This window comes from Mustela erminea, chromosome 5 (genome assembly GCF_009829155.1).
Source record: "Mustela erminea isolate mMusErm1 chromosome 5, mMusErm1.Pri, whole genome shotgun sequence".
In the NCBI taxonomy this organism is placed as follows: domain Eukaryota; kingdom Metazoa; phylum Chordata; class Mammalia; order Carnivora; family Mustelidae; genus Mustela; species Mustela erminea.
This window is the reverse complement of record NC_045618.1, coordinates 39,430,195-39,456,501: the sequence shown is the minus strand read 5'-3', so window position 1 is coordinate 39,456,501 and position 26,307 is coordinate 39,430,195. Positions and strand designations below refer to the sequence as shown.

At 47.1% G+C, this 26,307-nt stretch overlaps 1 protein-coding gene across 3 annotated transcripts in view; it reads right to left on the bottom strand.

Moving 5' to 3' along the window:
* MYZAP (myocardial zonula adherens protein) overlaps positions 1 to 26,307 on the bottom strand; it is a 90,059-nt gene that overhangs the window by 52,432 nt on the left and 11,320 nt on the right. For all 3 annotated transcript variants that reach the window (XM_032341453.1, XM_032341454.1, XM_032341455.1), the window contains exons 2-6: positions 26,126 to 26,212; positions 12,740 to 12,895; positions 9,241 to 9,333; positions 6,027 to 6,140; positions 2,924 to 3,076 (exon numbers count right to left, since the gene is read on the bottom strand). In XM_032341453.1, the coding sequence (XP_032197344.1) occupies positions 2,924 to 3,076; positions 6,027 to 6,140; positions 9,241 to 9,333; positions 12,740 to 12,895; positions 26,126 to 26,212 (603 nt within the window). The remainder of the gene's footprint in view (positions 1 to 2,923; positions 3,077 to 6,026; positions 6,141 to 9,240; positions 9,334 to 12,739; positions 12,896 to 26,125; positions 26,213 to 26,307) is intronic.

The window sequence follows — 26,307 nt, the reverse complement described above, 5'->3', positions numbered from 1 at the left end:
TCAATCTTAATAAGCCTTCTCTGGATAAAATCTCCATATCCTAACTAACCTCAGAAGACATGCTTTTCAAATTCTGGAGTATTCTGTTGTGGGCTGGAAAAAAAGATCACTACGTTATTAGAATTGGGTCTGAGTAGAAAAAGCAATAAAATTTAAAATGTTAAAAAGGTTACCTATTGAAGGAAACACTAAGAGACTAAAGGGAATGTTACAGATACAGATATTATATTTCTAAATATACTATTTTATAAATTTGACTCTGAGTTAAGTAAATCATTTATCTGTTATAAAAAAAATAATAAATTTCAAGAAATTAACTACCAAGACCATTCAATGGGAAAAGAAGACTCTGAGAAACAAACTGAGGGTTTTGGAGGGGAAGGAAGTGGGGGTTGGGTGAGCCTGGTGGTGGGTATTAAAGAGGGTACATATTGTCTGGGGTACTGGGTGTGGTACATAAACAATGAATTTTGGAACACTGGAAAAAAATTTAAATAAATAATTTTACAGAGACAAATGGATAGCTGCATGCAAAAGAGTGATATTAGACACCTAACACACCACATAGAAAAATTAAGCCAAAGTGGATGAAAGGTTTAAGTGTAAAAGCCAAAAGTGTAAAAGCCAAAGCTATAAAAGTCCTCCCGGAAAACATAATGTAGGGGCGCCTGGGTGGCTCAATGGGTTAAGCCTCTGCCCTCGGCTCAGGTCATGATCCCAGGGTCCTGGGATCGAGTCCCGCATTGGGCTCTCTGCTCAGCAGGGAGACTGCTTCCTCCTCTCTCTCTCTCTCTGCCTGCCTCTCTGCCTACTTGTGATCTCTGCCTGTCAAATAAATAAATAAAATCTTAAAAAAAAAAAACAAAAAAAACATAAGGTAAATCTTTGTGACCTTTGGTGAGGCGATGGTTTCTCAGATACGATATCGAAAGCGCACGTGACAAAAGATACATAGAAAGACTTCATCAATACTCAATATTAAAACTTCTGTGTTTAAAGGATACCATCAAGAAAGTGAAAAACCCAGCGAGTGGGAGAAAGATCTGCAAATCGCCTGATAACTTGTGTCCAGAACACGGAAAGCATTTTTACCACTCAATAACAAAATATCCAACTTTAAAAATGGGCGAAGGCTCTGACAGAGATCTTTGGGAAGATACACAAATGACCTAGAAGCACAAGAAATCTGGGCAATGTCATTCATTGTCGGAGAACGCAAAGCCCCCGGGAGATACCTCCTCACTCTCCTGCATGGCCGTCAGCAGTGAAGCAGCGGCAAGTGTTGGTGAGGAGGATGGAGGACATCAGAAATCTCACACAGTTGGGGGAACTGTAGAATGGTGCAGGCATATTCTAGATTAGCTTCCTACTGTTTGGCTTTATTTTTCCCCTGCCATGTGCATACATTATTTAAAATTTTGTTATGTCAGAGAAACAGGGAGGCCTTTGAAGTCAGGTTGCCCGCATGGAGTTGAAGCTGTCCCATTAATTACACTGGCCAAGGAGTACCCAAGAAAGACTGACGCTCAACTCACGTAAGAAATCTGAAGTTAGCCTTGCCATACATTTGTGCCTTCCTAAGTACTGCATCTAGAAACGCTCCCGCCTGGTCTGGGGAACACTCAGGCAGGGACTCCTAGTGCCGGTCAGGCCCAGCTCAGGAGAAAAGAAAAAGTCAGCAGTACTTTTTGGCTTTTTCAGCAAGGCACCCTTTTTTTTCAAACTCTTATTCAGACATGTGGTATATGAAATCATAAAGAGAAGAGCTACCCTGTTTGAAGTAAAGCAAAGACCACATCTGGTCAGGGTGGTTGTGTCTGGCCAGTGGGACCAGGCAGACACACACCCAGGGGTGACGATCACAGTGATGACACAGTGTAACGTGGCAACCCCTCCCCCCATGTGAGGTAGCCCCACACGGAGGGGGACTGCATGTCCCAGTTTGTCTCCCTAACCCATTCCTTTTTTTTAAAAAAAGATTTATTTATTTGGGGGAGGGGGCGTGTGAGCAGGGGAAGGGCAGGCAGAGGGAGATGCGGCCTTCCCACTAAGCACAGACCCCCAAATGCAAGGCTCGATCTTACAACCTTGAGATCATGACCAGAGCTAAAACCCAGAGTCAGACGCCCAACCGACTCAGCCACACACGTGCACCCCCTGACTCAATTCTCAATAGCACCACCCTCCAGTCCCAACAGTGTCCTGGTTTGAGCAATCCATTATACGGGTCCACCGCCCATGAGGAACTCTCCTCTAGGACCGCCTAATGCTGTGCTGAACATGACTGGAAAACCACAGACTTACGTATGAACAAACTGATTCAGGAAATAATTTACTGAGTGCCTTCTAGGCACCATGCATGGATCTGCTCCTATCAGAGGGTACAAGATCAATCCATGCTTCCCATCTAGAAGGGGCCCTAGCACCTCCGAGGCAGGAGAAGCCCCGTTGAGGAACAGGCACAGGCTGGTGGACAAGAGGGACACTGCCCAGAGTCCTTGGTCGCCCACGGATGTTCTTCCTGTGTGCTCTCAGACTCCTTCCTCTCACACCACCCAGAAAGACCTTGAGACGTCACAGAAAATCTAAACTGTGAAGCTTCTGGAGTCCCAGGCCTGTGGACACCCCCAGAGTGTGACTGTAGCGCCATGATGAGGGGGTCTCAGCTGCCTTTGAGGCCACTGGGGCTGGGGCAGAAGTGCCCGCTGGGGGTGTTCACAGGGAACCCCAATCTGGACCGACAGCAGCGAACACACAAACCCCCTCAATGCCCGCGAGCCCAGCCCTGTGGGGTTGGCCACAAAAATGCGGACAACGCCAACTAGGCAACAGAGGAAAGGAGATGGAACTCCCGAAGATGGCAGGACAGAGGAGAAAAGGGAACGAGGCGGCGGCTCAGGGGGACGTCGGCGCTCTGCTTTACCTTCATTTTCAGCAGCTGGTTTTCGACCTGCGCCACCTCCAACTGCCTCTGCTTTTCCCGCAGCTGGCCCATGGAGGCTTCATAGGTCTGCCGCAGGTCTCTCATTTGATCCTTAATGTGGCTATTTTCCAAAGTAACATCCACCAGGGTTTTCTAGGGATGTGAAAAGAAATCAAAACCAGAGCCAGTGATGTGAGTAAATGTGGCCAGAGTCAGGCACTGGGACATCCCTTTAGCATTAACCATTGAGAGAGAAGTCAGGCCCCGGCAGCTGCAAGCCGGGGACGCTGGGTTCTGAGGGGCTGCGGGTCCTCCCACGGGGGTCACGACGTCTGCAGCTCTGTGGCTGGGTGGCCAGCGAGCCTCTGCCCACCCGACCCGCCACTGCTCAGGATGGATGGAAATGGACTAAAATGGAGTCTTTCCAAGGAACAGTGTTCCTAAGGCATCATTTCACATTAAAAAAAAAAAATGAGTTTTGAATATAATAAGGATAGAACAAATCCCATTTTGAGAAGGCAAATGTATAAACATTTGTTCAAATGCATTTATGCAGAGAAAATCTGTTTAAAGACGAGGCTGAATTTCACCAAAATCTAAATACTAGGTTACCGGTAGGCAGTAGGCTGAGGGGAGATATTTATTTCCTTCTCTGTGTTTTCTGTCGCTTTCAGATTCCCACAACAAAATAAAAAAACAAAACACGTTTTGGAGAATGGAGGTGTTGCCTTTTCTCCTTACAGGGGCTGTCACCACTGTTTATGGATTGCCTGTCCAAAGGCGGAGGTGCTGGTGACGCCCGGCGAGTTTGCCACCTTCCCCCCTTTGAGAAGGGTGGTGACAAAGGAGCACCAGGGAGCAGGGTTTGAGGACTCAGACCAGGGCCTGACAAGCATCAAAAGCCTGCAGATTTTTGCTCCTGGTCACCCATTGGAGCGAGAGCGATTGGATTAACACTGGTGTTAGTTAACGCTTTGGGTACCACTTGGTGAACTCCTTGTACCGAGAATGGTCTCCATAACCCGGAATTCTTACCACTGGGGACTGGGTTATGGGCACCACCTCCCACCTCCCCAAGTCGTGTTCTACTTTCAGGTAGACAGGGAAACTCTGGGGTTGGACCCATTTTCTAATACGTTTGTTCTCTTTGCAGATGATCAGTCCCTGAAGCTTTTTCAAGTCCTTAGCCTCCCTTTTGGGTAAAATGCCTCTCATTCTCCTTGAATCAGGAGAAAGGATTTTTGATGGTATGATATTAAAAGAAACACAGAAGCCATTTGGAAGCAGAGGATCAGAAAATAATTTGAGCTGCAAGGGGTTTAGAAACCACCTGGCCCAACTACCCCTCTCCAAGGCCCCCGGGCTTTACAGGTCCAGCTCTTGTGCTCATGAGCCTACATCTGGACCCAGAGACCAGGGTTCTAATCCTGGCTCTGCTGCTAACTAGACACCTTGTTCAAGGCATTTCTCTCTGCTGGCCTTGGCTTGTTCATCCATAAAACAAGGGGACTGGAAGTCATCTCAGCACCTCCTTCCCATTCTGACATTCTGTGTAATTAAACCAGGGGTCTGGTCTCGTGGTCAAGAATAATGAAAATAGGCCAGTCTGACCAATGAGAGAGGTCAGAGCCTTGCAGAAATAAGAACACACCTATCTTCAGACTCGCTTGAATTTCCTGGCTGTGAATAGGGTGCCTTTCTTTTCTCCTTTTTCTCCTTCTCTTTCTGCTGCTTCTTTCTAACAATAATTTTTAATCTTTTCGTGATAAAGCTCCCTGGTCTGCCCCCAGCCAAGAGGCTGGATCATAACTAAGAACCAGTCAGGGTACCTGGGTCAAAGCTGACCCTGTTCTAATGGCTGACCTCAGGGCCTGGGGCACCAGCAGATAGCAGAGCGGAAGAACAATGGGGAAGAAAACCCAGAAAATCAGAACCTATACCAACCAGGTCTGAACTCAGGTGAGGTGCAGCATCGCCCGGTTGGCCAGGAGTGGGAAGATGCCCAAGAGCGAAGGAAAGGGAGCCTTGCCAACCCCCCTGATGGCAGGAGGAAGGGAAAGCCAAAGCTACTGAATAAACCAGACCCAGAGCAGGGCCACGCCTGAGGCAGGGGATAACCGGCACACACTAAGAAGGACCAGGAAAAGGGTGAGGCTCCGAGCCCCCACTGGAAACGGCCTCCCAGACAAATTGGAACAAGACGCCCACCTGGGCCCACTGTTGTGCCCAGCTCTGGGGTTGGAGCTACTGCTGTAACAATTGGTGATCCCAACATGAAATCTGTTTATCCGATAAGTTATTTATATAGAATCAGGAAGGACAGTAAGGGCCGTGGGACCTTTAAGAGGAGGGTAGATAGACAAGAGTCAAATGAACTTAGAGGAGAAGTAGAAACTATCATTTGCATATCTGGAGACTAAAGCCAAGGGATGCTGTTTCTGGTGAATGCTTTCAGGTTAATTTGCATATGAGACACAGGACTGGGGTGGAAGGGTAACAGGGTGGCACAGGCCTGGTGAGCTCCCAGCAAATCAGATGACTCAGGAGAGCAATTCTCCGGGATTGACCACACACATCTGGAGGATCCTGAGTCTTCTGCGTCCCTGTCGGCTACTCTAGGACATCCTCTGGCATGCACAGGATTTCTTTTCTTGTGAAATAATTTCTAAATTAGGCAAATGTGCTTAACAGCCTTTGGGAGCTCCTCGCCACGCCTGACCACAGAATGTCTATGATTAAGTCTGTCTCTCCTGTGTCTCGGTAGAAATTCCTAAACTGGGGCTGTTTTAGGCGCTGACACTTAAGACCCCCTCGGGTGCTTACTGGAGAAGGGGATGCCTCTAGCACAGAGCTCAGGATGGAAACTCCCATTTTAACAAAGGCGAAAACAAATAAAACTCAAAGGGTTACAGCCCCTGCTTGGAAGCACTTCTTTCACCAGCGTCCTGGCGGGGTCTCTACCGTGGCCATGCTTGAAGGATCCTGCATAATGGCCTGAAGACACCCATGACTTGCTTTTCTCCAAAGGCACAGGGTCCACACCTGGTTAGGAGTGCTCGCCCCACCCAGAGGGCACCCAGGCTGACCGTGGGCGGACAAGTACCTGTAAGCCGATGGAGTCCGACGTTAAGGCCGAGTTCGTGGCATTAAAACTGTCCAGGGCTGACGACTGTGTCTGGATGTGATTCTTGAGATACTCCTGCTGAGCCTGGGAAGCCTGGACAGATGATGAGGTAGTTACACAAAACCACATACACCTGCAACAAGCTTCGGTTAGGCTAGAACCTTCTCCTGATAGTCCAAGTAGAGCTTAAGGTTACAAAGCCCGCATCTGCATGGCCCAGAGGGGGAAAGACAAGACACTGTTCCTTCATGCCTTCCTCTGTGGGGCCTCGCTAGGTCCTCACGACATGTGTGGCAGCCAGAACTCCCGCCCTTTATGTGAAGAAAACAGAATCTGAGTTCAGGGATTTGTGCCCCAGCGGCTGAGAACAGGCACAGCTGGACCTGGAACGAAGCTGCCACATCTTCTCCTGCCATCTTGCCCTTTCTAGTGACCAGAGAGAGGAAGCTTCAAGAAGGCGGGGCGGGGGGGGGGGGTGGCTCTACCGCTACAGGAGGCAGGAAGAGTAGGGGTGAAGGTTCGGGGCCCAGTCAAGGCTGGATGCCCATGGGGTCTGTGGGCCCACAGGAGGCCGCCAGCAATGACGGAGCGGGCGGTGCCCTGTGTGCGGGGGAGCCCGAGAGGGAAGAGTAGGCCTGGCCTTGGGGGCGGGCTGGCGGCATGTTCTCGCTCAGGGGCGAGCTCACCGAGCAGGAACTTTGCAGCCGTCATTTGGCTGCAGAAGGCGGGCTGGCCTGCAGCTGGAGGGCACTGTGGCAGACGGACAGTTCCTGCCACCATTCTCGCATGGGAAAATGGGGGTGTGTGGGAGATGGGGATGGAAAGTGGAGGGCAGAGACTCGCGTGTGCATTTGCTGCAATGCCAACCACTGGCTTTAATTACGGCTGTTGGTGTGTGTCCCTGGACGGCAGAGTGAATTTCCACAAGTCAGTGAGGACTCCCCAGACCGCTCCAGGGAGGCTGGGGAAAATGGGCGGGGCTGGGTGGCTCTGTTTATACGCCCCCACCCCTGTAATCAGGGCCACTGCTCTTACTTAAGCAGATCATCTCCCAGCCAAGCCACTGGCTAAACTTGACTGCTGCAACCGTGCTTCCTTCCTACAGATGTTTACCTTTCTGGAAAGTGTGTCATATATACATGGACTTTTTTTCTTCACCATTATGAATCGTAAGTATAAAAAAATTTTTTTTTTCTCACAGGATTTAGATTGTTTAAACCAGAGGAATGTTATTTTTTTCTTAAACTCCAAAATAGTACCTTCAAGTAGTTCAAACATTTACCAAATAAAAAAGGGAGACACCAAAATCAATCAACCACTCCTGTCCCCTCCACTCAGGTACCACCATGCCCGCTCTGCCCCTCAACTAAGAATCCTGGTTAATTAGCTTCTTGATTATCCTTCTAGGAACTGCTTTCATATCCATAGAACTAGCTAAACATACTTATTTTCCCTTCCTGTTTTACATAAGTGGTAGCTCACTGTACATACTTCCCTGTATCTTGCTTTTTTTTTTTTTTTACCATCTTCTCTTGCAGAGTAGTAATTTAGCTTACTTTCCCCTTCTCGATGGATATTTAGGTTTCCGGTCTTGTTTCTGTTGCAAACAATGTGATAAATACGCTCACACCTCTGTCATTTCATATGTGAGAGTTTATAGAATACATTCTTCAGAACAGAATTGCTAAGTCACAGGGTAGAGACCTTAGAGACCTAAGTAATTTTGTAGATACTGCCAAGTTGCTCGTCCTCAGGGTGATTCAAAATCACATCCTGTCCAGCAATCGGCCTGCTCCTCCACAGCACAGCTAGTACAGTGTCCTGTCCACCCTCACAGGGATGCCAGGCTCATGAGTAAAAATTACTGTAAGTTATCTATAACAAATATTTTGCCTATTTTTGAGTTGTGACCTTTTTTTCTTGATGTCTGTGCGCTCTTTAAGTCCTCGGAAAATTAGCCTGTTACCTATGATGTGAAGGACAAGTCATTTGGGCTGGGTTTATCATTGGACTTTGGTGTTTTCGCAAGCACACATCTTTCATTTCGGTGTAGTCAAAGTTATGAAACTTTTCTTTTGTAGTTTGGGATGTCATGTCAAGAGTAACAAAGAGCCTTCTCCATCCCAAGAGTATAAAAAAACTCACACAGCTTTTCTTCTGGCACTTTTAAATTTTACCTTCAGCTTTTAAGATTTTGATCTCTTTGGAATTCATCCAGATATAAGCCTGTCATGACATCACATAAGATGTCCCCACAGTGTATAATGACTGGCCCATTTTCCTCCCTTTAGGTTGCTACATTTATCACATACTGATGTACATTTCTGGGCTTTTTTCATGGATGCTTATTTATTTACGTGTCAGTGTGATACTGTTTTAATCTCTGAAGCTCTCTCAATTTCTTGTAATAATAATAGAGCTAGTCTTCTTCATTGCATTTCTCTCCAGAATTTCCTGAACTCTTCATATTTATCTTCTGTCTACTTTGGGATCATCCAGTCCAGTTGCAAAAACAACATAAAATAAAAATCTGTTGGTATTTTTATGGAGTTACAGCACATTCCTACATTAACCTGAATAGTACTGATGGCTTACGATTTTGGCTCTTCCTGTCTAAGCACATGGCATGTCTTTCCTCTTGGTCAGTTTACTCCTAAATATTTGGTAGTTTTCTGTTGCTCTTATTTCTTCTTACCAGTTTTTTTTTTTTTTTGAAATCTATTTGCTCATATCTATTAATTTTTTTACCCTCCTACCTTACAAAATTTTTTTACAGTAGTTTTTTTTCATTGATTCACTTGTGCTTTCTGGGTATATAACCATGCAGTTTGCAAATAGTGGCAGTTTTACATCTACCTGTCTGACTTTTATACCTCTAAATTAATTTTTCTTGTTCAATTCCATTGGCTAGTCTCTCAGGTACAATGTTATATAGTAATGATGACGGCTTGTTTCCTTGTCTTGTTCCTGATTGTGGAGGGAATGCTTTTAATGTAAAGATCATTCTTGCCACAAAAATATCCCTTTAAATAATAAATTTAATTCCGTGATAACATTCCCTGAGTTCATTTAAAATAGGATTCCACTCGCAAACAACATCATAAACTCAAATATATTCAGGTAGCAGACCTCACAAGGAGTGCTACGCTCTACCACCCCTCCATGTTTCCAAGTGACTGAGATAGTCACTTACTGACAATTCCTGGGTGAGCTGTCGAATCTTCTGTCTCATTTCATCATAGTCTCCATACATTCGCTTCCTTACTTTTTCCAAAGTGGCTCTCACCTGCAGACGAGATGCTATTAGAGATCAAGCTATAACATTTTCATGTTAAATTTGTTGAAACCTTAATGACAGGAAGGCCCCCCCAAAAAAAAACCAAAAACAAACAAAAAAACAATTTTAAGAACATGACAGTATAGGATTAAGGGATAAAATCACTCCTAATATCTTGTTAGAAGCCAAGGGAATTATCTAAATAATACCAGTAATAATACATATGCATTATGATTATATATGATTATAATTATTAATAAAGGTTAATTATCCAAATAAGAACCTCTGAAGAAGGTTTGTTGAAATTCACCTATCACCTATCCAAACACATTCAGGCAAGATTTACTCCTTTTCCTGCCATGCATTTTTAGAAGTAGAAAATTTTTAACCAATTGACTCTATCAACAGCTGGCTAGGAGAACCAAAAAACCAAAACCAAAAAGCCCTCTAATATTCCCTGTGTCACCTCTGACCACCAAGAGCAATGAAGTGTCTGGAATATACAGCAGGGAAGTATGAGCCCGGAGAGACCATAAATTTGAACATTAGTTCCTCAACAATCACCAATAATACACAAGACACAAAATATAACAAGGGTCAGGGTGATCCCCTAAACATCTGTTTACACAACCACTGACGAAGTTTCTCTACAGTAGCACTTTTGAAGGATTAACAGGTCCTTAAAATTTTTATAAATAGCGCACCTAGGTGGCTCAATGGGTTAAAGCCTCTGCCTTCGGCTCAGGTCATGATCTCAGGGTCCTGGGATCAAGTCCCGCATCGGGCTCTCTGCTCAGCAGGGAGACTCCTTCCTTCTCTCTCTCTCTCTCTGTCTGCCTCTCTGCCTACTTGTGATCTGTCAAATAAATAATTAAAATCTTTTTTAAAAAATTTTATAAATAAAAACAAAAAACCTTGACTCCATCTCCTCCATTCTTCTGCTGCCCTTCTGGTTGGTGGCAAGCCCAGGGGTCCTCAAATAGAAACAAAGTCTCCAGGCAGCCCCCTGCAGAGAGCTCCAGCACTTCCTGCAGGAAGGGCTCAAAGGCAGCAGTTGGTGGGAATGAGGGGTGTGTAGGGGACAGTACAGGGGGAACTTCACCTTAAAGCTGTATTTGCACAACTGGCACATGGTTTTAAATCAGACTGCATGTTTATTAGGGCTGACTGTGTACTGGAGATTTCGGCAGCCGGGTGCAATCAAGGTGCCACGCCTTCCCTAAATGAATTCTGGTAACAGAGTCTACTTTCGCGCTGTTACCTACAAATATCCTGGGAAAATGAGGCATCAAACACAGCTCTTCACTCTGGGCAGACAGAATGGCTTTCACTGTGGCCCCAAGCTGGCACTCATGCTGCTATCTATGGGCTGTGGGCCTGCTTTCCGGCTGGGCAGCAAATACTGCAGGAAGCCAGCCAGGCCAGAGTCACTCACGTCAAGAGAGAACCCACAATCCCGTAAACATGCTTAGGCATAAGCAGGCCAAGGATGGACTTGAAGGCAGCTCTAGAAGGTGGGACCTTAATTAATTTTAAGTTGCAGGTCCCAGTGGAAGCTAATAATGCAGGTCAGAACCACCCTGTGTCCTAGACACAAGTCATCCCTGATTCACGCCCAGCCTCCACCTGCTGTTTTTGTCTTGGGCAATTAGCAACTCTCAGCTCCGCCTCAAAGGCCTACCTGTGAAGCAGTGCCACATTGTCTGAGGTATATGAGAAGGGACAAAGTATTTCCATGTGAAAAATAGGGGAGAATAGGATATTCAAATTGCTTCTAATATAGGAAAATCTGGAATGAGACACTCAAAAATTAAAAGTTCTACTTGGGGAGTATGATGACTGCGGATTTGAGGCTGATGGTTGTCACACTCATGTTGTGCATTTGTGTGGATAACTTTTTTGGCTTTTCTTCACTTTCTCTGTTAAATATTTATTATTATTATTACATATAATCAAGACAAGATTTTTTTATTCTTTTTAATTATATAAGTATCCAACTCTTACAAGACACATGAAAGAAGGTGACCAAAGCATTAATTATTTTTAATGCTCAATAAGAGATGTTCTTTTAAAAAATCCACACGAGAGCTGACAAGATGACTTTGTATCTTCTCTGCAAACACACCATATAAAAAGCTGGCAGTTTTGACTTCAGGGGTCCCCTCCCAACCTCCACAATCTACACAGGAAAAAACTGAAGCCCAGAGAGAACAAAAGCTTGGCTGGTCCAAACACAGAGGCAGACATTGAACTGAGGCCCGGGGGGTACTCTACTGCCCCACACTGCTCTGCTTCTCATAAGAACTTTCTAGTCCACTAGACTAGGTGCTCAGGGCCCATCAGTGTCAGAGAAACTCATTTCCTCTCCATCTAATCACACTGATGTGGTCAACAAAGGCACTAGGAGGCCAAAGAACCAAAAAGGAATGGAGATGGGTAGATGGATGGATGGATGGATGGACGGATAGACGGATGGACAGATAGACAGACGGAGAAACAGATGAAAAGAAATAAAAAAATTTAGAAGGAAACGTTCCTTAATAACTATTCTGGTTTAATGGTGGAATTATGGATGATTTTGTTTTCTTCTTTATTATACATTATTATATTTTCCAAATTTCTTTGAAAAAAGTATATACTTTAAAAATTAAGAAATGTAGTATCAAACACAAAGAAATGACATTGATTGGCCCGAGATGGACAGTGTCTACTGTGGTTGACTTCTCAGCATCTGTTTCAACACAACTGATTGGTCTGAACCAGCCATAATCAATCCCATTCCCTCGCCAGAGGATCCATCCAGGAAGGGCCTGGGAATGGGCCTGTGACCCAATCCTGGCCAATGAGACATAAGGAGAAGCCTAATAGAGGGCCTCTAAAAAAAACCAGTGGTGAGTGGCCTCTTTTCTTCCTCCAGACACCAGGATATTTTCAGTTGATGCCATGAGCCTGAGGCTGAAGGACAGAACCAAGGGAGACTCAGACAAGTAAGACTAGAGCCTAGACATGCCCTGGTGAGAGCCCAGATTTCTTTTCTGAGATGGCTTCTATGTTTCTTACAACCCAAAGCAACCAAATGTATGCAGTTTTCAAAACTCATGTACCAGGAATGGAGTGTCCAACATAATAAGCAAAAAATCACTTAAAAGCCTCCATCTCATACACGGAAGAAGGGAGTCATCTGGTCTCCTGAGCATTCCTACTAAGTCACTCCAGCAGTTCACTCTAGACCTCGCAGCACAATTACATTTAACACTACTGTGAAGATTTGCAGAAACATCTCCATCCAAAATGGTAACGCTAGGAATTCTTCCAAAAGGCCTTATCACATTCATGTCAATGCTTCCCACTCTGCCATCTAGCATGCTACAAAAGGAGTATCGATAAAACAAACAAACATCCTTAAATGACTCACGTCTCTGATGTAGTTCATCTCTTCTTTCAGCTGGTTGGTGGACCACCCGTACACCACCATTTCCTTCTGCTCATTTGGATCCGATCTCCGCACCACACCGTAGACAACACCCTGAGGAAGTTTCCTGGTGGGCTCCCCATTGCTTAGGTCAGGCTGCTTCAAGAAGGGAGAAGAGAGGAAAGAAGAATGACAGTTTAGGCCTCTTGGGAGCAGCTGTGACAAGGGGTGCGCTGTGTATGCCGTGCAGGCTGTGTGGGCACCAAGGAGCCAGGCGGCAAGGAGAGGCTGTCGGAGACCCAGTCCACTCTCCCTTCTCCCGCTTGCACCTGGAGGAAGGGCATCTTTCTCAAATTTCTACTGAAGCACTATCCACCCACCTTAGAGTCCATCTGCAGGCCCCACTGTCCCAGACAGGTGCCCTTCTCATTCTCATGAAGATGCCAGATGGACCTGTGTTGTCCCTCATGATAAGAGCAAGGGTCTGCACTCTCACATTCCCAGTATCCTGGTAATGCTTCCCTCCCCGCCCCACCACCCCATATCAGCTCCTTTGGATGCCTTCCACCTCAGACCTCATCGTTGAATATGTCCCTTGAAATGCATGAGGTTGAGATACTGGGGGAAGAATGTTGGCTGCCCTCTGGGCTGTGACCATTCACGAAGTAGTTCTGAAAAGCCATGCATAGAAGCAGCATGGCTTCTCTCCAGAAGAATCTTCCTGAACCTTAATTCCTTCACCCAAAGCTTTGATCCGTGTTGAAAGGCAAACACTCCTGGGAAGGGGTACCATGTCCTGACACACCTTTACAGAATGAAGACTCAAGAAGCCAGAAAAAAGGGCAGTTAAGATTTGTTCAGCTTCTACCATAAGCCAGATACGTCCCTTAGCACATTGAATCTTTACGACCGCTCTGTGACAGAGCGGTGGTCCTCTCCACTTGACAGCTGAGGAAACCCAAGTTCAGAGACGTTAAATAGCTTGCTTCCAGCCACACATCTAGATTCAAGGCCAACTCTCTTGACACCAAGTATGCTGTAGGCTTTGATAGGTACAGGAGGACTGAGTAAGAGCCCCCATGAGGGAGAAGGAAGGGCAGGACAAAACCAGGGACTGAGATGTCACAGACAAACCAACCTATGTCCAGTCTCCCCTGGGGCTGACCCTGGCACCTTGACAATCACAGTACAGAAGCCTAAATTCCATACTAGCAATTCTGTTCTCCCACTAATTTATTTTAAAGATTTTATTTATTCACTTACTTACTTATTTACTTATTATTATTATTATTATTTTAATTGAACATGAGCAGGGGAAAGGATGGAGGGAGGAGAGATTCTCGGACTCTGTGCAGACCTCGACTCAGGGCTCGATTCCATAGCCCTGAGATCACAACCTGAACCAACATCAAAGGTCAGATGCTTAACTGAATGAGCCCCCCAGGCGCCCCTTCCACCAATCTTTAAACCACCTTCGTGTAAATTCCTTCCATGCACTCGCAAAATATTTTTGGCATACAAAACTGTAATTTACATTTTAAAAATCATTCATTTGTGGCAGACTAAAAACTTTATAATCCCATTCATTGAAAGTTTGTCAAAGAAAAGTCTAAAAAGACACACGACAAATTATTAATAGTAATAACCTCTAAGGAGGGGACAGTGTGGGGGGGGGGAGGAGAACTGGGTATCAGAGTATCTATCAATTCTTTCTTTATACCCGTTTGTATTGCTTATCTGTCTAGGTTGGGAACTTTAAAAACAAAAACAACAACAACAACAACAAAAAAAACTTCTAGAAAACAAAATATCCATTGCTTCTCACCCTTCTGTACATATTTGGCAAGAGATGGGATATGAGGGGTTGTGACACTGTATTTGCTTCCAGGAAATGATTCCACTGGAGTCCATGGTACGGGGGTCCCACAGGCACTAATGCAACTCTTGAAATCTGTACGTAAATTTAGGTGAAGAGGCCGTTCCATGGCTCTTGGTGGAGAGAGAGGGTGGGATTCCAGGCCCCGGTTTCCCAGACAGAGAATTAGGAAGAGGAAAAGCTGTAAAGAAAATCCCGGCAGACCAGGCAACAAAAGCAGGCTCTTTCAGTCAGACTCCACCCAGTTCCTGAAAAACAAGCTGATGAGGACCAGGGCCTCGGTGAAAGGCATTTCTGGCTTTCAGGAAGACGCTCAGGTGGCCGCATCCAGAGGACTCTGCCCTCCTGCCCGGTGGAGGGACAGGGACCACCACCCGTGGAGGAAAACACACACAAGGTCACAACAAGGTCTGTGAAACATGGCTTTAGAGGGTGATGTCTCCAACAGTTACACACATGGAAAGACATCATCTGTGAAGCGGAAAACCGTCATTTCCGGGTTCTTGGATTTTTTTTTTTTTTTTAATGTATGTTTGTGTGTGGAAAACATCTAGAAGGATAGAATCCAGATTTTTAATCCCAGTGGTCTCCGTTAAAATGGGATTTCATTTTTTCCCCCTTATGCTTCTGTGGGTTAGATTTTTAACCAGAAGAAAGTGTGTGTGGGGGGGAGGGGACATCATTTTTGAATGAATAACTTACATTTCAATTTTCCAAAAACTAAAAAAGTTCTTACAAAGCCAGGGTCTAAATAAAGAGCCCAGAGAAGGGCCCAGCCCAGGACTCTGCTCGGGAGCAGGGCCATCCTCACGGGTCACTCCACATAGAGAGGGTTCCCCAGGCAGTGTGACAGGGAAATGGAGGGGAGGCTGATGAAGAGCGAGCAGGGGACAAGTATTTGTCTGTTTTATTGTGCAGCATCTTCTCTCATCCTCACAGTAACCCGACCACATAAATATTAGTTCTTCCAAGGTGGCAACATTAAGTGCCTGAGGACATCTCCCCAAATCTAAGCTCTTCCCTTTGACCACGAAATCTTCAAAATAGCTAAGAGTCAGGAGCGAAACTGAATCTCACGTCTCCATGGGGCAGCTCAGACCTCAGGGGCAGGGCAGCCAAGAGCTGGGGTCCCAGTCCTGTCAGGGGCACTGGGAAGAGGCAGGCTCAGCACAGCAGGCTCCCATCCAGCCTCCTGAGCTCCATCTTTCCCTCGGGCCCTCACCCCCAACCTCCTTTCTGTCCTTTATCAGTCAACCTCCTTCCTGTCACAGGGCACTACATGGGCCATTCCCTCTGTGTGCAGTGCCCATGGCTGGGCCAAAATGTCTCCCCATCGAGGACATCCTCACTCACCCTTCAGACTGGTTAGGTCTCTGCACCCTCATAACCACGACAGGGTATTGGTATCATCATACACGGAAGGCCTGCTTGTCTATTCGCTGGGCCTTACGGTCTTATTTTCTATCATAATCCCTGACACCTAGTAGTGATAGACAATTAGTGACTTTCTCAATAAATATTTGCTGAATGAAGAGGGAGCTTTAGAAGTTGGAAGAAATTCTGGGGACTTTTCCAGATTATGTCAATATGGCCCAGCCAGGGAACATCCTCTGCTTTTCTTAGAGGGAGGGACAGGGAACTGATTTTGCCCCGGTCATAAAATTCCTATCAAAGCAGTGGCAAAGGAGCCCAAGACTGCTATCATTCTGACAAAATGTCTGCATGTTGTGGGACATGGGGAAAAAAAAAATGGAAAAAAGAACTGCCATGTTTAGCACTGTGTCTGTGGCTGCGTATTTTTCCTCTCAGGTCCTTTAAAATATCTCCCTATAAGATAAATATTAGTTTTTTAGGCATGATAACAGCACTGGGATTGTATTAAGAGATAGGCTTTATCGTTCAGAGAAACATGCTTAAATATTTATGATATCTGGGATACGGGCAGAGGAAACGGATGAGAGTGCAGACAGGGCAGGACTGAGCCTGGTTTGAGAGCTCTGGGGCTGGGTGAAGGGTCAGTGATTCAGCATCCCATTCGGTCTCCTCCTGCATACGTTTGAAATTCTCTGTAATTAAAAGTTGTTTTTTTTTTTAACTTCTTTCTAATGCTGCTTGGTTGGTATTAAAATATCAAATTCTTAAAAATATAGTTGGCCTATGAAAAGCCCCTCGGGCATGAAACAATACTAGGCAAAACTCCTTTGAAAACCAACACCCGAACAAAGGCACAAAATGAAAAGAGAGTTGGCGCCAAAGACGGGAAAAACTACCATCTGACCGAAATGCATCCATAACCCCCACGTGAGATGCGGCGTAATTAACAACAGGCAGAATCAGAGAAACATACAGAGAATCTCTCAGTTAAACTGTTCCCCGGGATGTGCTCAAAGCCGAAAATTTACCGACAGGCTCTTCTACCAGAGATGAATGTACCAGAAAGTGCCTTCAAAAGGAGGAGAAACTACAGAAAAGTAACGCCGCCTACGTTACTTTTCTGCAAGGGCTTCAGGGCTGCTGAAAGAGCCAGACCATATTTCCCAAACCCTAACTCCAAATAAAGGATTTCCCATGAGATAAGCTCCATAATTCGGGGACTAGAGATGCCATATTCACCATTTTATTCCCAATACTTGACATAAAGAGACGCTCAATAAGTACGTTTTGAAAGAAGAGGGAAGACAGAATATTGGAAAGATTTGGAGCATCTGGTCATGCAAAACACTCATCTGTGCAAAGGAAGAAAATCCTTTGGTCAAGAAGTGTTCTCAGGGAAGAAATACCTTCAGACACACACAGTTTAACATAAATTCAAACCAATGGTGGTAACCTTCCCCAGGCAGCCCCTAGCCCCAGAGGCCAGGATGGCCAGCTGGTCTCCTGTCCAGGCTGCCAATGCAACTTAGATGGACGATGACATGAACTAAATGACATGCAAACTGGAAGCCAAGTTATCTCCAAAACCTTTTGCTTTGACCCACTTCTTCCAGCCAGAGGGCAGCAGCTGACCCAGGGATGGCTGAGCTGAGCCAGGGGTGTCCTACCCACCTTGCAAGCAGAGGACCACACTGTCAGGAATGTGCTCTGACCTGTCTAACCCGTGTGTCCAGCCTAGCAAATGAGGAGGGGCCGCTGGGTGGCTCAGTTGTTAGATGTCTGCCTTCGGCTCAGGTCACAATCCCAAGGTCCTGGGATCGAGCCCCTCATCAGGCTCCCTGCTCGGCAGGAAGCCTTCTCCCTCTCCCACTCCTCCTGCTTCTGTTTCCCCTCTCACTGTGTCTCTCTGTGTCAAATAAATAAATAAAATCTTGAAAAAAAAATTAGGAGTCCCCGGCCATGACTCACAATTGACACTGTTTCATCTCCTTGTGACAAAAATGAACACGACACCTACCCTGAGAGGCCTTCCCACAGCCTGGGAGGCAAACAGGGAGGGGAGAGACAGCCCAGTCTCCTCAAAGAAATGGCTATCTCCGGCTTATTAAGGTATTTGTTATTTCTGAGAATCTCACAGACGAAAGAGACCATTTTATATAAAATAGTAAACTCATGCTTGGACAAAGACCGATCATTTTTTATGCTTAAAAAGGAGTAGAACAACTTGTAGCCAACCAGAAATACCAAAGGGAGTGTAGTTCTAATAATAGTCTCCTGATAGGAGGTAACTTTTTAAAGCTATCACCTTCCAGCTTCTACGCAGACAACAGCTGGTTAGGCCTAGCAACCCCAGGGAAAAGAAAAAAGACTATCCGGAGGGCAAAATCAGGAACTAATTGGCTGGAACTCAGTCCTGTAGTACACACGTCAGGTAACCTTGACTGATAAAATACAAATATCCTCCATAGACCTTCCCTGATAAGAGAAGGTGTGAGCGTGGACGTTCCCATGGCAACACGGCCAAGGCACAGACCAAACTGGAGCTGCGAATCCAGAGTACCAGCTGCCTGGCCTTGTGCAAGTTACTCACCGCACAGAGCTTCAGCGTCCTGAACAGGACAAATGGGGAGAAAACCACCCACCTTGCAGGGTCGTTCTGGAAATACACAGCACAATATATGTAAAACCCCGTGCATGCTGCTGGGGCTACCCGGAGACATGATTAGAGGTGGGGGCTTTCCATTTCTGAGTATCTGGGGTCCAGTTAGAGTCTATGCATTCGTCGGGAGGCTTCTGTCTGTCAGCCTCTCTCTTCTTGGGTCCTTTTGCTCTTTGCATCACAGCCATCTAATTGGCCGGGACAGTGAGATGTTCACCCCTCAACTGGCCTTGCTGCTCTTCCGAGGGCGAAATCACAATTCAGGAGGTCAAAAACCAGAAAAGAGCTGTGTAGTCCAGTGCATTTGTAAACGGTACCCCAGCTGTCCTTGGTGTCTGACAAGACTGGGGCCGGGGGGCGGCGGGTGGAGAGTGGAAAGGAGAGACCGCTAGAGCAGGTGGCACAGCCCTGGGCTTGCTGGAAACCACAGCCCCAGGCTCTCCCTCTTTTACTGATGGACTTCCCTACCTATTCAGCTGAATACGGAGCTCGACAGCTAAAGAGATCTGGAAAAACGCTGCCTCCAGACTAACACCTACGTTTGCTAGAGAGGAAACCGAGGCCCAAAGATGCCCTGTCTGGCCTGACCTCCATGGTGGCGGGTGAGGGAACCAGAACCAGGACTCAGGCCTCTTCCTGTCTTCCGGGGCTGCTATCTCCGAGAGGCGCACGGAGTCCCGCACACCATCAGGGCGGCCCCAGCGCCAATCCGAATGCTGGCAGCACGCTCCCTCCCCTGGCAACAGCCACTGCTGTTGTATAAACAGTCACACCAAGGACGAGGACTTAGCACGCTTACTCATCTAGGGCTTTAAAGGGAAAGAGGACTGTAAAGCTAAATGGCAAGGGTTTGCTCCTTTGAAACATACGGGGCTATGAAAGTTCTCGACTTTACGTACATACATATACACGTACTTGCTCTCCCTCACTGGAGTTCTTAAGGATCTGAAGAGAGACCATTTCTGTAAAAACACAGGTCACTAACAGACACATACAGTGGTGCAATGTTAGCAGCTACTGAAAATATCATCTGCTTTGGAGTGCCTGGGTGGCGCAGTGGATTAAATGTCTGCCTTCAGCTCAGGTCATGATCTCAGGGTCCTCGGATCGAGCCACACATCAGGCTCTTTGCTCATCAGAGAGCCTTCTTCTCCCTCTGCCTCTGCCTGCTGCTCCCCACCCCCCGGCTTGTGTTCTGTGAAATAAACAAATCTTTAAAAAAAAAAAAAAAGACAATATCATCTGCCTCAAATTACTTTGTTGCTTTGCACAAGACTTCACCATCCCACAGACTCAATCAGCAGAGCTCAAGTCGGTCTCACTAAAATTCAAGTATGCAGTGAGACCTTGATTTAGCTGATAAATCTGTAATAGCTGGTGAGTTCTCTTGCTGCTGTGTGTTGTGTGTGTCCAAGAATACACTACATACAGGTTTGCATAGGAATGGATACATACATTCACGAAATTCTTTGGAAGTAATGGGGGTTAATTTCACCATTATGTACACCAATTTGAATTTTAATGTTCAACAATTTTATAAACATTCTAGTCCATATTTATCAACTCCTCAGTATGAAATGTGTACCCACAAACTAAGAACGTTTCCTCTCCCATATTTTTAACAATTTTTAATATATAAACAAAAGCCCACAGCTAAATTATTTGAGTTGTTACTATAATTTTAGATAACATTGTCTTTTTTTTTTTTTAAGATTTTATTTATTTACTTGACAGGCAGAGATTACAAGTAGACAGAGAGGCAGGCAGAGAGAGAGAGGAGGAAGCAGGCTCCCTGCCAAGCAGAGAGCCTGATGCAGGGCTCGATCCCAGAACCCTGGGATCATGACCAGAGCCGAAGGCAGAGGCTTTAACCCACTGAGCCACCCAGGCGCCCCTTTAGATAACATTCTCAAAGAAACTTGTTTTGGGCTGAACTGTGTCCTACAAAAAAAGAGATATGTTGGAGTCCTAACCTCTGTTACCTCCAAATTTGACCTTATTTGGAGAAAGGGCAAATTAGAATGAGGTCATTTGAGAGAGCCCTAATCCAGTATAATGGGTACTCTCATAAAAAGGAGAAAATTTAGATACACACACACATACTGGGAGAACATCATGCAAAGACTAGGGTAAGGCAGCCACACACCAAAGACTGCCAGAGCCACCAGCAGCTGGACGAAGCAAAGGGAGGATTCTTTGAGAGCTTTCAGAGAGAGCATGGCCTTGCTGACTGACACCTTGACCCCAGACATCTAACCTCCAAAACTGCAAGCCAATACATTTCTGTTAGTTAAGCCATGCAGTTCATGGTACTCTGCAATGGCAGCCCTGAGAAACTTAAAACAAACATATAGATTTAAATATCTATATCTATATCTACATATATCTCAAAAGTCATTCTTGAAGCATCTGCTATGTGCAAGGCAGGGAGCTGGGCTCTAGGAGACAAAATAAAAAGACATCACCCATTGCAAATGGCTCTGAGGGAAATACCTACGAGGCACAAATGCAAGAAAACATACCTTCTCACTGGTCATTGGGCAATGGGCATGAGAGATGCCTCTGGAGGCTCACACAGAGAGCATAGGGTCGGAACATTTCCTAAATGCCATTACCTACATTCCATTCCAAACTGTCATGTAGCCTAAACCTTTGTGGGTATGTCTATTCCCATAAAGGATCCAGATACATATTTTTAAATACCAAAATAATGGTAATGCACTGATGAGACACCTGTATTCTTAAAATACCCCAGTAGAAGACATGGCAAACTGGCCTGGCCACCAGCAGGATGGTGAGGAAGGCAGAGCTGACGGGTAGGGTGAGCATCTCCCTGGAGAGGCTGGCTCCCAGCCAGGAAAGAATGGAGCTCTGGGAGGTACAGTCTGCAGAGCGAGGAAGAAGGCCTGAGGACATGGGCGGAGGGATGCTCAGATTTACGGAGAAGGACATAAGGACATCAAACAAAGACGCCGTGGACACAGCCCAAGAGGAAGATGCCGGACAGGCAGTTTCCAGAAGGGGAGTAACTTCCAGAGGGCCTAAGGGAGAAGAGCAAAGAAGGGTCACTGTGCTTGGCATTCGAAAGGCTGAGACTGGTCCTGAGTCACGGCCTCTCTAAGCAGTATCACAGGCCACTCTGTTGGGTCTTTTCATACAGGAAGCTCCTTACTCTTCGCACCCAGGCATTACTATGCTTCCTTTAAAGAGAAGGAAATGGAGTAGCAGAGAAACTGTTTCAGAGCTCATCTGGGGCTGCAAAAGGCAGTCACGGGGCAGCGGGTACCTTCTAGAAGAGGACTGAAAGTAGCAGGCAGGAACAGGAAGCCTCCCCACACACCCCTGGAACTGGGACTCCAGAAAAAGACGTCTCTGAGGTGAGTGCCTCCAGGAGTCTCCGAACACTCTGTCATGAAGCTGGGCAAAATCCGACAGGCGCTACAGCCCTCCGTGGTAAGGGCTTCCTCTGTAGTGATTTTGGCCCAACGGGCGGGGGCGTGTGTGTGTGTGTGGCCAGCTGCCCCCATGGAATCCCAGGGGCTCGAAACACAGTAAACATCACCCACGACGGCGTCAGAGAATAAGGCCCCCTCCTGCCCTCCTTCAGCTGCAGCTCCGACAGGATCCCAGATAATGTCCTACAGGTTCTGCCTCATCGGATGCCAGTCAGGCCTTTCCCGTCTCCCCACTAGCCCTTCCGTGCCAACTTCGAACCCCAGCCTTTGCACGCCCCGGGCTCCTCCCAGAAACCCAAGTTGTCTCCACAGCGGGGGCCTTCCGGAGTTCTTGGCGCCCTGCAGTTTTGTGGGCCACCATGTCCCAGGGAGGGACAAGCATGGTGGAGGCGAATCCGTGTCACTTTCAGGGCCTCCTTGCCCGTGCCTGACCCTTGACCCCAGTGACTCAAACGCAAGAGGCTGGCTGGGACATGGTGGCAAAGTCACTCAGGACAGCCTCACAGCCACCACCAGTACCTTCTGGTGCAAACACCACCCAGGACTTCAGTCCTGGGGAAACAGCCAGCCTCACCCTCGTCCTCCACTCTACCCCGATTCTTTCACAGTGAGTCACCACAGCAGGGCGCGTGGCTGCACCCCAGGTCCACCCAGCAGGAGAAGAGGCCTCCTGGTGCAAGCTCTGCCCCGACAGCTCCTGCCTGCTGCTCCTCTCCGCCCTTGGGGGGGGAAACGTTATGGTGGGGGGATCGGGGGGAGAGGGGGCTCAGGCTTTTTTCTGGTTTACACAGGAAGGCTTGTGATAATATTCGGATTAAAAAAAATAAAAGAGGGTCCTATCACTTTGAAAAGTTTGAAAAGCACGATTTCAGACTAAATGGGCAAATCGAAGTATAGGACTTGGCTACCAACACCTGCTTGGTGTGGAACACATGCCTGCTTCCCTTGGGAATACCGGGTTCGTCTCAGCGGCACCTCACAGCAGCAGAGACCATTCACAGACATCTGCCCAGGCACACAGCCTGGGTCTGACTCCGACACACCAGACTCCCCACTTTCCCTGTCAGGCCTGTGGGGCTAGCCATTATGGCCTTGTCCTTCACCCCCTCCAGCCTGGGTCGCTTCCTCAACAAGTGCTCCTTCTAATTCCTCATGTGTTAAGCAGTCCATGAGGCCCTGCGTACAGCTCAGGTCCAGCTCCCTAAAAGGGACAGAAAAGGTGGCAGAGAGGGCAAAAGGGACACCACTCCCCCCCGCAGTGGCAGAGCACCCCCCTCCCCCATCTAGTCAACAACACGTGTCTGGCTGGGTGATTCTGGGGATGAGCTTTTACCCCCAAACTTTTTCTTCAGAGAATATTCAAAGCTGCACCCAGGCTGAGAAAATAGTTCAAAGTACCATTATCACAAGTAAGAAAAGTTAACCGTTATTCAATAATATCGAATACGTGGTTCAGATTCAAAACCGTGTAATTATCCCAATAGGACTTCACCTGATTTTTTTTTTTTGATCCCGGATCTAACCAAGGTTCACTCATTATATTTGACATTAACTCTCTTTAGTCTCCTTTTGGCCAGCTGTTTTTGCAGAATGTCCCACATGTGGGGTTTCTTTGTTTCCTTGTTTTTCGATATAACTGAACAAGTCTGGCATGAATGTCTCATAGGGGATACTGTCTTCTCCTTGACTGCGTCACCACGGAAGCCCACTGATCAGGCTGCCTCCTTCCTGGGAAAGCTAGACGGGAACTTTGGCTGAAATGCTGGCTACCAGATGGCACCATTTTGCCTACAGAGCCGGGAGGTAACCTATGAGGGAATATGCTGGGAGCATGTGAAAATACTGTCCCACAGCCACCCCCACCAGCTAGCCTTGGCATCCACTGGTGAACTGACCCCTGGGTTACTAAAGAGAGATTCTCCAAATTTATCAGCCGAATTTCTAGAAAACAGCTTGCCCTTTTTAAATCTCTGATGATTATACACTCATGAATCTTTTTTTTAATTATGCAATGTGTCCAAACATAATCCTGTCATTACTTTTTGCTATTCATGTTATTCCAATTTTGCCACTGCAGTGCGACCCCCTTCAAACTGGCTTCTGGGTCCTTTGCGATGAGCCCCGCCGTGTGAGTGTCCACCTTGTTCTCCGGCACGGGATGTCACAGGCTCCCCCTGGACTCGCCTTGCTCCCACCTGGAGCCATTTTTTGGGACTCATTCTTTCTCTTTACGCAGATAAGCTATGTCACGTTCTCACAGCCTGGTTCTAGTCATAACCTCATTCTCCCTGCCTGCTTCCTCCTTCCCCTGTCACTCATCATTTGAATTAGTACAAAGAGCTCTGTCCGTAGTAGAAAATGGGAAAAAGGGCATAAGAGAAGGAGGAGAGACAAAGACCAACAGTAAATTTACGGATTTTATCAACCATGTACCACTCAAAGAGGAGCTTCCTTTTTTACAGGGGGCTGCACTCGTGGTCACCTCCATAGCAAGGCTTGTCACTGTCTCATGATTCTACTTATAAAACTTCTATGACCGTATATCATTTTATTGTTTTATGCTTACACAAAATATATATACAGGAAAAATGACCACCTACCCCCCAACGCACTTGTCCCCTTCACTTGCTTGGTCTCCAACAGCACTTATTACCCTCCAAATTCTATAAAATATGATGTTTTAGGGGCACTTAGGTGATTCAGTCAGTTAAGCGTCTGCCTTCAGCTCTGGTCACGCTCCCACAGTCCTGGGATCGAGCCCTATATTGGGCTCCTTGCTTAGCGGGGAGCAAGAAGCTTTTCCGTCTGCCTCTGCCCTCCCCGCTTGTGCTTTCTCTCACTTTGTCAAATAAATAAAATCTTTTTTAAGAAATAAAGTAAAATATGATTATTTAATTCTCCTTCTCCCCCTGACTAGGAGGTAAGTTCCGTGAGTGACAGGCATTTCTTGCTCACTGCTCTGTTCACTACTGTACCTACAGTGTAGCAACAGCATACTCCGCTCACACACATAGGGTCTGGAATCCAGGAGGTGTCCCGTAACCATCTGCAAGTGAGAAAAATGGCCTGCCTGGGACAAGAGGCCTAGAGACGAGGGGCACCTGGGTGGCTCAGTGGGTTAAAGCCTCTGCCTTCGGCTCAGGTCATGATCCCAGGGTCCTGGGATCAAGCCCCACATCGGGCTCTCTGCTCAGCAGGGAGCCTGCTTCTTCCTCTCTCTCTGCCTGCCTCTCTGCCTACTTGTGATCTCTGTCAAATGAATAAATAAAATCTTTTAAAAAAAGAGGCCTAGAGGCAAGCGGCACCTCCTACGAAGCCTTTGGGCCTCTGCTTCGGTGTCACCCCCGGCAGTCAGCTGTTCCATTGCCCGTGTTCCCAGAGCCCTCCTTGCCCTTCCAGATCCAAACACTTGAACTAGCACATCAACAGTGCTCATTGGTCTGTCTCACCTGAAAAACTTCGAGCTCCTCTAAGACAAGGACAAGGTCAGACTTATCTTCACAGCCCAGTGCTTAGCACAGAAACCTCTGCTGACCTCCTCCGCCCTCTAGCCAAGTGCCCTTGCCCCGTGCCCAGGCTACCCGCCAGGCCCAGCCTCTCCCAGCGGCCTTCGCTGTGAGCTGGGCTTCCGCCTCCAGCTGCTGAGAAAGGCTCGGCTGCGGGCAGCTCACAAAGGGCCCTTTGACTCCACGGGACTGGGCTTTTTCAGGAGAAACCCCTTCCCTGCCATGGCACCCGTCACCGAGCCCAGCGTCCCGACAGCTTCGAGGCCTCCCAGAGCCAGCGTTCACCAAGAAACAAGAGCAGGGGCAGGAGGAGGCTGGCAGGGCCAGCCAGGCAGGGCGGTCTGACGTCTGGGAAGATGGAAGATGGGGTGGAAGGTCAAGAGGGCCTTTTCATCGGCAGCGTCGCTGACATTCAGACTCTGTGAATAGCCTGGATGGAGGGCGGGCGGGGGCCGGGGTTAAAATAAAAGGAGTGCCAAGGTGAGAACTTGTCAGAGCTTTGCCTCAGAGACGGCTTACTTGTTCTTTTCTTTCAGTCTTCTTTTCACCTGCCTCTGAGGCCGGACTCTCGGGGGGGACGGTCAGCCGCAGTCTGCACACATTCGCCTAAGAGAGACGCAGAGGAGAAGCCAGTTATGAACCCGCCTTTGAGGAAGAAAGAGCTGAGTGACCTTGTGCTTCCCAGAGCCTGTTTCCCTTGC